At 41.3% G+C, this 12140-nt stretch overlaps 1 protein-coding gene across 1 annotated transcript in view; it reads right to left on the reverse strand.

The window, feature by feature from the left end:
- frem3 (Fras1 related extracellular matrix 3) overlaps nt 1-9069 on the reverse strand; it is a 29057-nt gene extending 19988 nt beyond the window's left edge. The window contains exons 1-2 of the mRNA XM_018690874.2: nt 3866-9069; nt 3324-3413 (exon numbers count right to left, since the gene is read on the reverse strand). Of these exons, the coding sequence (XP_018546390.1) occupies nt 3324-3413; nt 3866-8894 (5119 nt within the window). The 5' untranslated portion in view covers nt 8895-9069. The remainder of the gene's footprint in view (nt 1-3323; nt 3414-3865) is intronic.
- Between the last annotated feature and the right edge of the window lie 3071 nt (nt 9070-12140).

The raw sequence follows: 12140 nt of genomic DNA on the forward strand, positions 1-12140 counted from the left end.
GAGGTCACTGCCACATCATTACTGGAGGGTTGAGTTTGTTATTATTAACTACTTTGCAAGAATTCTTATGCCATTCTTTTTATAAAGTAGATGACTTCGCTTCAGACATATCATGCATTTTTTGTCATTGCACTCCTTTCTGGGGTAAATAAACAAAATAAATAACATTTCAGGATAAAAGAAAACGAATTCTCCTGCTCACACCATTAATCACTGTTCCTTCACTTCTCTCTGCAGCTCTCACATCTCTTTGATGTGCTCTTTGACTCCTGAAATAGGTCTTTATGGGTCATCTGGGGCCATTCTCACCTGGATTTAACTTAGGAAGTAGCATTATAAGTGCTCAAATCAGCATTTTTTGAAACCAACTTTTACTTTACTTTTACTTCATGAATTTCTTTAGCGGACCACAAACTCAAAAATCCATGAGAGAACAACACATTCTCCATTGTGGCTTCCTCAGGTTCACTCACTGTCCTCTGCTTCTGTCATATCTGATGAGCAGGTGTGAATGATTTATGGATCTCTGACACATTTCTGCAAAGAAGTGAGATGTTTAAAGGACTGACTGATGTGTCCTGACTCAACAGAGCTAACTTTCTACTCAGAGTTTGGAATTTAACCACTGACCAGCAGGTCCACACTCAGACTTGTGTGAAATAAAACTAAATGTCCACTTTTGACCTCTTACTCTTGAGACACAATTACGACAACACTTCAGCTGTGCCTGGCCACACACAAGCTGTTCCTGCACCACACATGGCACCCTGAAGTCTCTGATTAAGATCTTGAAGTCCTGTATCTGCAGACAGACACACATTCTGGCAACATTTCAGCGTGTAAGACTTATAAGGTATGTCACAGTACACACTACTACTCCATGAGGATAAGTTAATGATTTATATATTTGTGGGTGTGTCTATTATTGACCCACTTGTAATCAGCACAGTACATGTAGTGGCAGGAACCTTTTAAAGGCTGCTAAGACCCTTAAGCAGCTGCCCCCATCAGTGGATCTGAGGGGTATTTCCTGACACGAGGTCATACTCAGGCTGTGTTTAACATAACAACTTACTTAGCTAAATTGTTTTAGAATGTTATGTCTAGGAAACACAATGATTAGACTTAATTTAAGGTTAAACTACTGTTTATAAAGGAGGTTTATTTCCCATTAAATCATTGTGGTCTGTTCTCATTTAGGAATAATCCTCTCTGTTTAGATCTAATAACAGTTTACTTCTCTGTCTCTCTGAATGAATTTCCAAAAAGATTCTAAGCAACAGAGAAATTGCCAAAGAAATGGCCACTATTTATACTGATTCAAAACTTCAAAAGTACATAATCACTTTTTATGATGTTGGAGCAAACATACTTCTACTTTTTTCACTATTCAGTGAATTCACATATGTAAAAGTATGCTAACGAAGACCGGTTTAAGTGGAATATCTTGAGTGCAAATCTCTACTGACCCAGAGTTTTGCTTCACACACAAACCTACTTAGATTTATAAGCAGATAAGCTGACCATTAACATGCTCACTACCTGCATGTCCCTACATGTCCAGGATAATACCACCTCCTCCAGCAATCACCTCTTCAACACTTCACATTAGTGATTCACCAGTCGGCTCATCTGACTTTTATCTGTTATTTGAGCTTCTTTACAGATGTTTGTGTGTGTTCCTATGTATGCATGCAGTGCTGAGAGTGTAACTAGTTTATCAAGTAGGTGTAATGATATATGTGTATGTAATTAATTACATATATATACTGTGGTGTGAGCCGAAGGCCTTGTCTGTGCCCTGTTCATATGAACCGTGGCCATGCAGAAACACGGTTGTTTTATGTCCCAGCCTGCATCACTGCACCTGGTTCAGCTGAGTTGCCAGGAAGCTTAAACAAAGTGGGAAAGCAAACAGAAAAAGTGCTGTTGAGCTAATTGAGGCCCTTGCTCCCTTCCTGTGGTTAAACCTCCACTTAGAGACAGAAATGCCTGCTTTGCCTTCTAGGTCACAAATGTACGGTAAAGAAATATTAATGATAATCTTGGGGGACAGTATAGATTAAAGAATAATAATGGCTATGTTATCTATTTCAAGCAATGTCAGAGCTGCAATTATCACCTGCTTCACTTACAGCTAATTTGTAGGCATTCAGTTGAGGCGAATATGAGGTTTCACTTTACAGAGAAAAAGATAGTAATTTGGTTAAACATCTTCCTGGCCCTGCCTTCTCAATGGTCCTGATGGTTAAAAGTGGTATTACTTTTAACATGTCCCTCAATCCAGCATACTTGCAGACTAAACTTTCCCTCATCCAATGATTGCATATCCAAATCATGGACACCTGTTGCATTTTGCATTTGCTATATTTGTAATACTATTCGAGTAAATTTATGGAAGAGTCAGAGGTGACAAGCTGCAGAGCTTATACATTATACTGCAGCTCACAGTCATGTCTGTACCATGCATATCTGGTTCATTTAAGAGAATTCTTTAGGATAAACAGGCTAAAAACATGTTTGCGTGTTCTGTAGATATTTATAATATTTTAAAAGTGAGACTCATAAGACAGCAGGCCATAAGGAAATATAATCTTCAATAAAAACTGAGTTACTGAGAACCACAGTCTATCAGTGGAGTGCCTGTGTAAGCTGAGAAAGAAAGGAATGTATTTAATTCAAAATGTAGAGGACCCTATTGGATGTTGATGACTTGAAAACAGAAAATAGAGACTAAAAATCTGAATCTCTACATTTATATATCGTCCTCAAATTGCACTGAATGGGTTTTTTTTGCCAATACCTAGTATTCTTTAATCATAACATTCACAAAATATTCCAAGAAAATATAAAGTAAATATCATATGCATACCTTTGCACATTTCACAGTGTCACTTCAAACACATGATGAACAGAAGGTGACATTTGAAAGCTCAGAGAAACACCCTGAGGGAATGGGCCCTATTGTTCATTGACAATAAAGTTTAGAGCATGTGGTAGTCCCACCTCTTTCACTTTTACCAGCCAACAGTCAGTGTTTGGCTTAAGTCTCCTTTGACCCCTGTCCTTAAAACCTGCCACCCTTTCCAGTGGGGCGAAAAGAGATGGTGGCTCTATACTGGGTGTCAGTCATGGCCAACTGCCTTAAGTCTTTGTGATGCAAACACTTGGGAGATTGACAGAAAGCAGGAAGTTTCAATTTTAAGAAGCCATTAAAAAAGACACATTAAGTCTGAGGAAAGCCTTTGGGCAAATTATTCCTTGGCAATGGGCCCCAGTTTGGTGTCAGTGTACACAAGTATGAAATTTTGAAGGGTTCCTACCGTTGTCTTCAACTGTGAAGTAGAAGATATCACTTGTGGCATTGCTTCCATCCAACAGCACGTAACAGATCTTCATGTCATTGATATCAGCTGTTGGTATGACAAATATAGAGAGACTGAGTGGTAGCTGAAAACATTAGGTACGATAACTGTGACGACTAAGCCACTTTAACAAGGTTTTAGTTACAGCCCTTAGGCTGCAAAGTAATATGGGCCACAGAGGACATGTGATACCAAGAATTCAGGATTGTTTTAGGCAAAGTCTTAATGTTTTATCTGCTAGAAATATCTATTACAGAAATATTATCTACAGTTAATATGATGATGATTAATATTAGTTGCAGTCATATTAGAATCACTATTATTAGTATAATTATACAATACATTAATATATGTGTGGCATCTTAATACAATCTTAACTTCATTACACCCACAATAATTATTTATCACACATTCATTACCATTTAAACCAATTAAACTAGATAACAGTTACAAACAGTAACTCATAATTAAAAAGATGTAATGGTGTGACATTATCTTACCTTGTGTGAAAGTTTTGATGCTGTCATTGCCCAGGGCAGTGTTAATGATGAAGCCATGCAGAGGAGCCTCAGACACACTGTATTTCAAGACCCTCTGGGGACTGTCACGGTCCTCTGACCGAAGGGCCTTGCTGGTGATCACGAAGCCCAGGTGGCCTGTTTGGAGGACCTTCAGTGAGGCTGCAGCCTTATTGACTACGATTTGGGGCACACCATTGTCAACTGTGTTGATATGAATGATCATCATCTGGGGTTTGCGTGTCTCATACACAGTGTCAGGAAAGACATAAAAATCGGTATGTGTGCCGTCTGTGACAGTGAAGGAGAAACTGTCTTCACTGGTCTCGGTGCCATCGTGCTTATAGCTGATAAGGTTCTCATTGAGGTCCTGCTTGGTAAAGGTTGTGATTGGTTGGGTATTGTTGAAAAGCAGCTGGCCATGCACTGGCACCTGAGTGACTATGAAGCGCAACTGGTTGTCTGAAGTGTCTCGGTCCTCAGCTGTCAACTCAAATGGTGTGATGAGCTTGGTTTCACCCTCTTCTACAACCAGTCTGTTTATAGTCAGGACAGGTTTTTTATTATCTACATCAGTGATGGACACTCTGAAGGTTCGGAAGACAGGATTGTAACCATCCGTTACCTCAAACTCAAAGCTGTCCATTTTCATCTCATCATCGGAGGTGTGGATGTAGTAGATCTTGTTGCCAGCAAGCTGCAGTTGGGTGAAGGTGGAGATAGGAACACCTGGGTGGTCAGTGCTCTCTAAGTGGCCTCTGCTAGGTGCTCTTGTGATGCTAAAGCTGAGGTATTCATCAGGACTGTTGATGTCAGTGGTGCTGAGGAGGTCAGTAGTGAGAGTGACTTTCCCTCCTTCCTTAAGAGTCACACCTTTGTTGATAACGTCTGGGAAGACCATGTCAATGCTTCCGATGTTGATGTAAAAGTAACGGTCAATGAGGGGATTGATACCATCGGTGACGTCAAATTTCAGCAGGTCACGGATTCCCTCCTGACCTGTGTGTACATACTGAATGAGCTGTTTGTCGATTTCGTCCTGTGTGAAGTTCATCCCCAGAGTGATGTTACCTAAAACATCACCAAACTTGCTGATTCGCTGGAGATAGCCTTGGCCAGGGCCATACCGCACAACATATGTTAGGTCTTTGTCCTCAGAGTCAAGATCTGTGGCTTTTAAAACCCTGTTGCTGATCACTTTTGTCTCTCCAATCTCCACATCAAGGCCATCATTTATAGCCATCCTTGGCGACTCATCATCAACAGGAATAACCATGATAAGAACTGTTTTTTCAACTATGTGTTTCCCATCTGAGAGTCTGATTTCAAAGCTGTCTTCTTTCGTCTCAGAGTCATCGTGTTCATAGACAATGTTGGATGCCTCTTTGATTTGTTCTAAGTTGAATTTTTCCACAGGGATAGTGCCAGTGCTGAGCTGCTGAACTATTGTTCCATGCTTGGGTTTTTTGATGATCTCAAAGTGCAGCTCATCCCCAGGGATGTCAGCATCAGCTGCATTCAGAATTGGTGTATCAATTACCAGACTCAAGCCCTCCATTACCACAAACTCACGAATAAAAATTTCAGGTTTCTCATCATTGGCTGGAATGATGACTATAGGAAAGAAGTGGCGTTCAGAGAAGTTTATACCATCTGAGCAACGGAAGGTGAAACGATCCTCCACAGGTTCAACACCTTTGTGGATACTTTGGACATAGTAGATATGACCAAGAGCAATATCTTTTATGCTAAAGGCAGTGATGGCTGTCCCTGCCCTGGATTTCTCAGAGCCTGCAGCTGGGGAGATGTTTTCAACATAACCAGATGTTGGTTGGACGATGATGGTGCACAGGATATCTTCATTGTCTGTGTCAATATCTTCAGCTTGGATGTGGTCCAGAGTAATGACATTTTTCTCTCCTTCAATAACAACAAATTGGTCTCCGACACTAACAATAGGTGGAATGCTGTCAACTGGAAGGATAGTGACATATACTGTCACACCTTGGACCTTGTTACCACCAACAACCCACTGGTCAGACATATCAGACAGAGTAAGGTTGAAGGAGTCATGTTCTTTGACTGGGCCAATTTCACCAGATGTGTGAGCGTACACCACCACCCCATTAATAATGTCCTCCTGGGTGAATCTCTCAGCAGGAGCACCGTTAACCAGGATTTCACCCAGCCTGGGGGGTTCTTCTACAATAAAAGTGAGCATGAGGTCATCTGTGTCTTCATCACGGCCCTGAATGACATTGCTCGTAATCTCTGTTGCTCCATTCTCCAGTACATCAATGGAGGCTCCGAGCAGGCCGGCTGGGAGCATAATTGTGGGGATCTCATCATCGACGGGCTCGATGGTGATCTTAATAGTGATGGGTACTTCATGGAAACCATCACTGACATCAAGCTTGATAACATCACTGAGAGATTCTTCTCCTCCATGGATGTAAGTTAGACGTCCATTTGCGATGTCTTCAAGCACAAACGTTTCGCCATTTGTCATGTCGATCCCCAAATACTGCAGCTGCCCATACCGAGGAATCTGGCTCACTGTAAAGACGATATTTTCATCATCTGTATCTGTGTCAGTGGCATGCAGCTCCTTCCTAGTAATGATATATGTACTTCTTTCCATAACAGTGAACCCTGTGTTGGTGATAACTGGTGGTTTGTTGTCAACTGGTTGTAGGAAAATGGTGAATAGTCCATCTGCTGTGTTACCAGCTGTGTCTTCCACAATGAATGTGAACTGAGCCACTTTTGGAGTGATGCCCAGCTCCTGGTCTGGAGGCTTGTAAGCTACTTTGTGGTGATTAACCTGGGCCTGTGTGAACTCTGTAATTATAGTGTCAGGCTTGTCAGTCAGTACAATTTCACCTAAGGAGGCTGGATTGTTCTCATCTGTGTCAGTTGGGGTCTTAGTGATGGTATACTTAAGGTCCCTGTCATCTGAATCTAAATCAGTATAACACAAAAATTTCTTCTTAAAGTGTGTTAGTTCATACTCCTGGACTGTCATGTGAAGGGTGGTGCCTGGAAAAAGTTCTGGGGCTAGGTCATCAACTGGGTGGATTTTGATGGTGAACATATGCTCGCCCGATTGATTAGGAGGATCATTATCATCTTGGACCCGGAACACAAACTGATCGATCACAGTGGTGGTGCTATGAGGTCCGATGTGACGATAGAACAGCTTCCCATCAAGAATATCCTGCTGAAACCACTCAGTCACCACCTGCTCAAACATCTCATCTGTCTCGCTGAAGTTCCAGAGAGATGGATCAGATGGAGGCTCAACTTGCCTTAGCAGCAGCTCCCCAACTGTGGAGTAGGGTGCCTCTAAGATAAACTTTATGGTAGAGTCTTCTGAATCAATATCTGTTGCACTCAGGATGAAGGGAGAGATCTGCATGACTTCATTCTTGAATAGCACCAAACCGGTGTTAGCATTGATAATAGGGGGCTCATCATCAGTGGGAGCAATAGTGATAGGGAACAAAAATTCTACTTCATTACTGCCATCAGTCATTCTAAAAATAATGTTGTCGCTGTAGGTATCGCTGCCATCATGCTGGTACACCACAATGCCGGCGTCTAGATCGGCTGGTGTGAAGAATTTCCTGCGAGCGCCAAGCACAGTGAGCTCTCCGTGCTTTAAGCCATCAACAACAGTAATTCTCACATCTTCTAGGTTATCCTCATCACTAATCTCTAAATTCTGGGAGCTGGAGAGCGCTCGGGACTGCCCTTCAAACAATAGCTGTCCTGTATTTTTGGTTGCCACAGGAGCCAAGGTATTCATAGGCTTCACCACAATCATAAAAGCAAATGTATCAGACACAGCACCATCCGTGTCTACAATTTCTAACTCTAGCTGGAAAATCCTCTCTACTTCTGAGTCCTCTGAGGGTGGTTTATAGGCTATTTTAAGATCTTTGATGTCTCTCTGATAGAAGGAGGTAATAGGCAGGTTCTGATCATCTGTGCTGATGATATAACCCTGTTGAGGGCTCAATGGTGAAGTAATGTTGAAGATTAAATCATCTAGGTCGGATTCAACATCTTCAGCAGCCAGCATGTCGCTTGTAATAGCTGTCATCACAAACTGATCAACCTCCATCATCATCATGGCTACAAAGCTAGGTTTAGGAGCTGTATTCTCAGCACCCTCTCTGATTCTAACCATCATTTGGAAATGCTCTTGCATTATAGTGTTGCCTTCATTATCCTGCAGCTCCACCATCATTGGCACATAGTCTCTGTTTGGTGAATTTGTTTTAGCAGTGTGCTTATAGCGAATGCCCTGCTTCACAAACTCATCACAGTCAACCATTTGGCCATTGGTGGGGTTATTCAAAAGAGTGCCATACCTGGGAAGACCTCCAGCACCGACCAGAGTGGTGATCTTACACTGTGTGACACCATCCTCAAAGGAAAACTCCAGACTCTTTTTGTCAATAGGGTGGCTGTCACCATTGAGCTTCTCTACATTAAGAGGCATATTCCTGGTGAGGATCTCAAGTTGCTGGAAAACCACTTCCACTTCCAGCATGAAAGGGATGATAACTGTGTCCGTCTGGGAGTCATAACGAAGCTGTAGCTTCACACGATCCTTGCTGGGGCTCCGAGATCCAAAATGAGTGTATTTCACTTCATCCGGTCCAAATGAGCAGGGGAACTTCTTAGGGGTCAGCATACCAGGTTTCTGGGCCAGCGGGTCATTGTCCAAAACTGTGATGTGGCAGCGGTCACCGGGCTGCACTTCTGTTATCAGGTCATTCACAGGGTCCAGATACACAGACCTCCCAAAAGGCACCCTGATCCCATTGTTGGCAATGATTATGTTGTCTTCATTAGGTCCAGATCTGTGGTGATAGAGATGAGTTGGATCAAATGGCTCTGCATCTAATGAGGCAAAACAGAAGCTGAGAGAAAATGTCACAAGCAGGCATCTCAAAAATGCCCACTTTTTACAAAGTTGCCAACTTTGCAGACAACCAGCCATGTCCACTGCTAGTTGCCTTGCAATTTATTTTACAAGTCAGCAGGTAGCAGGCAGATTACTCTCCCAAGTGGAGAAAAAGCATCAAAGAAGAAACTTCTTTCTGATGGTTTGGGCCTTTGGATGGAATCTGTCGCACTCAGTCTCTCTCTGTTTCTGTGTGGCCACACAGAGACACAAGTGTGGTGAATGCTGCAGGGCTGGGCAGGTAATAATGAAACAGTAGACAGTGACAGGGGTAGGCTCCTCCTTCTGTCAGCACAGGGAGGGCCTCCTGCCCCCACAGCTAATTTAAGAAAGACTATTGGACAAGACTGTGAAAGTGCTCCCCCAACCAACACCCACCCTCCTCCCAGTGTCTCACAGAAAAAAACTGGGGGGAAAAATTCAGTGTAAAAACTAATTTAACCTAATTTAGTGGAATCAGTGCTCAATCAAACTTGACACTGTTTCTATATTTTATTTGAGTTTTAACAAATTTGACAAATTGTCAATTAATTTAATACATTTAAAAATACAACATCTGATCATGATTTGATCTTTTCAAGATTTACTTTTGGAAATTACTATGCATATGAGAATTTAATTGTACATGCACTTAATGCTTTTTTTTTAAAAATACATGATACTAGGGCCCTATGGTGAATAAACTGATTAAGCTATCTATGACTGTGGATTTAAGTTGAATAAATGAAGCAATAAACAGCAACTCTTGTGGATAATATTAAACACTTTGCTCAGTATTAAACTGATTTTGGTCAAGTAGTTTTACGAGTGGTTTCAAAGTCACTTAGTTAGCTGTATGCAGTGATATATCATACCTAACCTGTGTGATCTCACACACTGCTCTAGAGGGGGACGAAGGCATCTTCAAGGGTGGGAACTATGTGAATGAAGGAAGAAAAGCCTTATTGCAGTTGCATCATAGTCTCTCTGTCAAGGTCAAATCTGACATCCCAGCACTCCTTTACTAACTCAGGGTACCTGAAATCGTACTGCAGTGCATAACTCAGCCTCTTGCAACTATCAGATAAAAGGTGAAATGCAGAAATGTAATTTGTTGTTTTAGAGAGAATCTAAATTACATACATTTTGCAACATTCAGCATGGATTTGAGTTCTTACCTAGACTCTTTGACATAAAAAATGCAAACTTATTTGTCATCTATAAAATTAGATATAAACATGAACTGTGTGAAAGGCTTTTGTATTCTGTTCAGAGTGCCTCTGAGGTCATGTCAGAGGGACACCTCGGCACCGGAGTGGCCATTAGTCTCACACTGAGGGACAATAACCTTGCATCAGCTGGCAGGACAGGTGAATGGACACTGTTTGGTCTCTCACACACAGAGAAAACACTACACAGCTCAAAATACTGCTCAAGTGCTGAGAGTTTTGTCAAATGAGTGCACTTTAAGTTGTAGTTGCTGAGCCCACAGTGGCTCCCTCGCTAGAAACTAAATCATGTGCTATTCAATCTTGGAAATCCCCTTTCTTGTTGTGCCAGTGTGTAATTTAAGATGTTTGATGCACAATGTTGTGATTTTTTGTTAACCTAATACAGAACATATAAAGTGTAGTCCTCATAAAACATCAAGTTTTGTCTTAGCAGGGAGATATATGAATAAAGTACACTGGCTTAGGCTTTTTCTGCAGTGATACTGACAAAGCACTGCATGGAGACATCAAGCGGTCACACTGGATGCAGTGAGAATGTGAGAATGTGTACTCAGTATGGTGCACAAGGTCATGTTAAGATAAAAATACCTAGTAGCCTTTTATGGATCATCTTTTGAGTTGGGCCTGACACTTGATGAAGTGATCTGTGTGCATTGCTCAAACACACAGTTCTTTCTCTTGCAGAGCTTGAAATTATTGGAATTTTTACATTTTATTGTCACAGATGTAGTGATGCTAAATTGTTGTATTGAAAGACAAATCTTGAATTGAGTTACAATTTTTGAATAAACAAATATACCTGTAAATTTATCAGGGTAAGCACTCATAAAAAGTTCTTATGATGAATGAATCTCTCTAATGCACAAGAATGTGAGATTGATAACCTGTTGAAGGAAAATATCTGGAATGTTACCTTTAACCAATTAATAAATTAGGTTTAATACTGTAACTCTGACAATTTAAGTCATTTTTCTGAAAATGTTCCTCTGTTTACTGGACATGATAATGCTTTTGGGGCAACACTGTGAACCACTCAACCTTCTCCCTAAGTGTGGGCCAAATAGCAGACATGCCATTTGCATCCAGGCATTCTGTATCACACTTTTCATTGCATCCTCTAAATAAATCTTGCCCTCCTCACTTGACTGGCCAAGAATAAAAAGGGGGCACACACCACAGGGTGTAACTATAGAAACAAACACAGCAATCTTTTTATACTTTGTTATTCTTGGATTTCACTCACATTCCTCCCATGGTGAAGAAGTGTACTGCAAAATATCAAGACCTGTGGATTTACAGCAGCAACTTCTCATTTGTGTTTGGATCAAAAAAAGACAGAGAAACTTCTAATATTGTTTCCTGGGCCATGAAACATGAGAATTGAAACTGCCTCTCCAGCTACAGTACTGTACAAGTGAGTGGAAAACAGCTACTACTAAATGTGTCTGCTCTTGAGCTACAGCATGGTATTCATTAAGCCATTAGCTTGCCTTTGTCCAATTTAGACATTAAAGACGCGACATGCCTTTAATGAGCGTCTAAGGTAAACAGAGAGAGAAGCTGGGTCGGGGCCAGCCCCGCTGCCCAGGATCAACTCTTCATCCAGGAGGCAGCTCATGATGACAGCAGGCACTAATGACCTCATGATAGATGGAAAACAAAGCCCAAGTAGTTCCAATCCCTGAATCCTTAACAGCCACTCAGAGGGAAGATGGGATTTGCTTACTTTCCTCTCAGTGCAGTTGTTCCGTCTGTCAAGATGATGCTGTGCTCAGATGCAGATCTCCATCATTTTCATTTAGCTCTTCAGAAACCTGTTTTCCTTAGAGGACACAGAATGCAAAGTTATTAAGTAAGCACCTGCGTTTTCATTTTCTTTTTTTTCAAAATTTGTCTTAATGTGTCATGTTTTCAATAAAAATACATATTGTGGCTATACATGTTTTTAACCACACTCCAGGGACTCAACTGTTTGTCAGTCAATATCTCTAATTGGATGGACTGCCGTGAAATTTTGAACCAACATTCACGGTTCCCAGCAGAGGATGAATCCTAATTACTTTGGTGATTT

The sequence above is a fragment of the Lates calcarifer genome, linkage group LG5, assembly GCF_001640805.2.
Source record: "Lates calcarifer isolate ASB-BC8 linkage group LG5, TLL_Latcal_v3, whole genome shotgun sequence".
NCBI lineage: Eukaryota > Metazoa > Chordata > Actinopteri > Centropomidae > Lates > Lates calcarifer.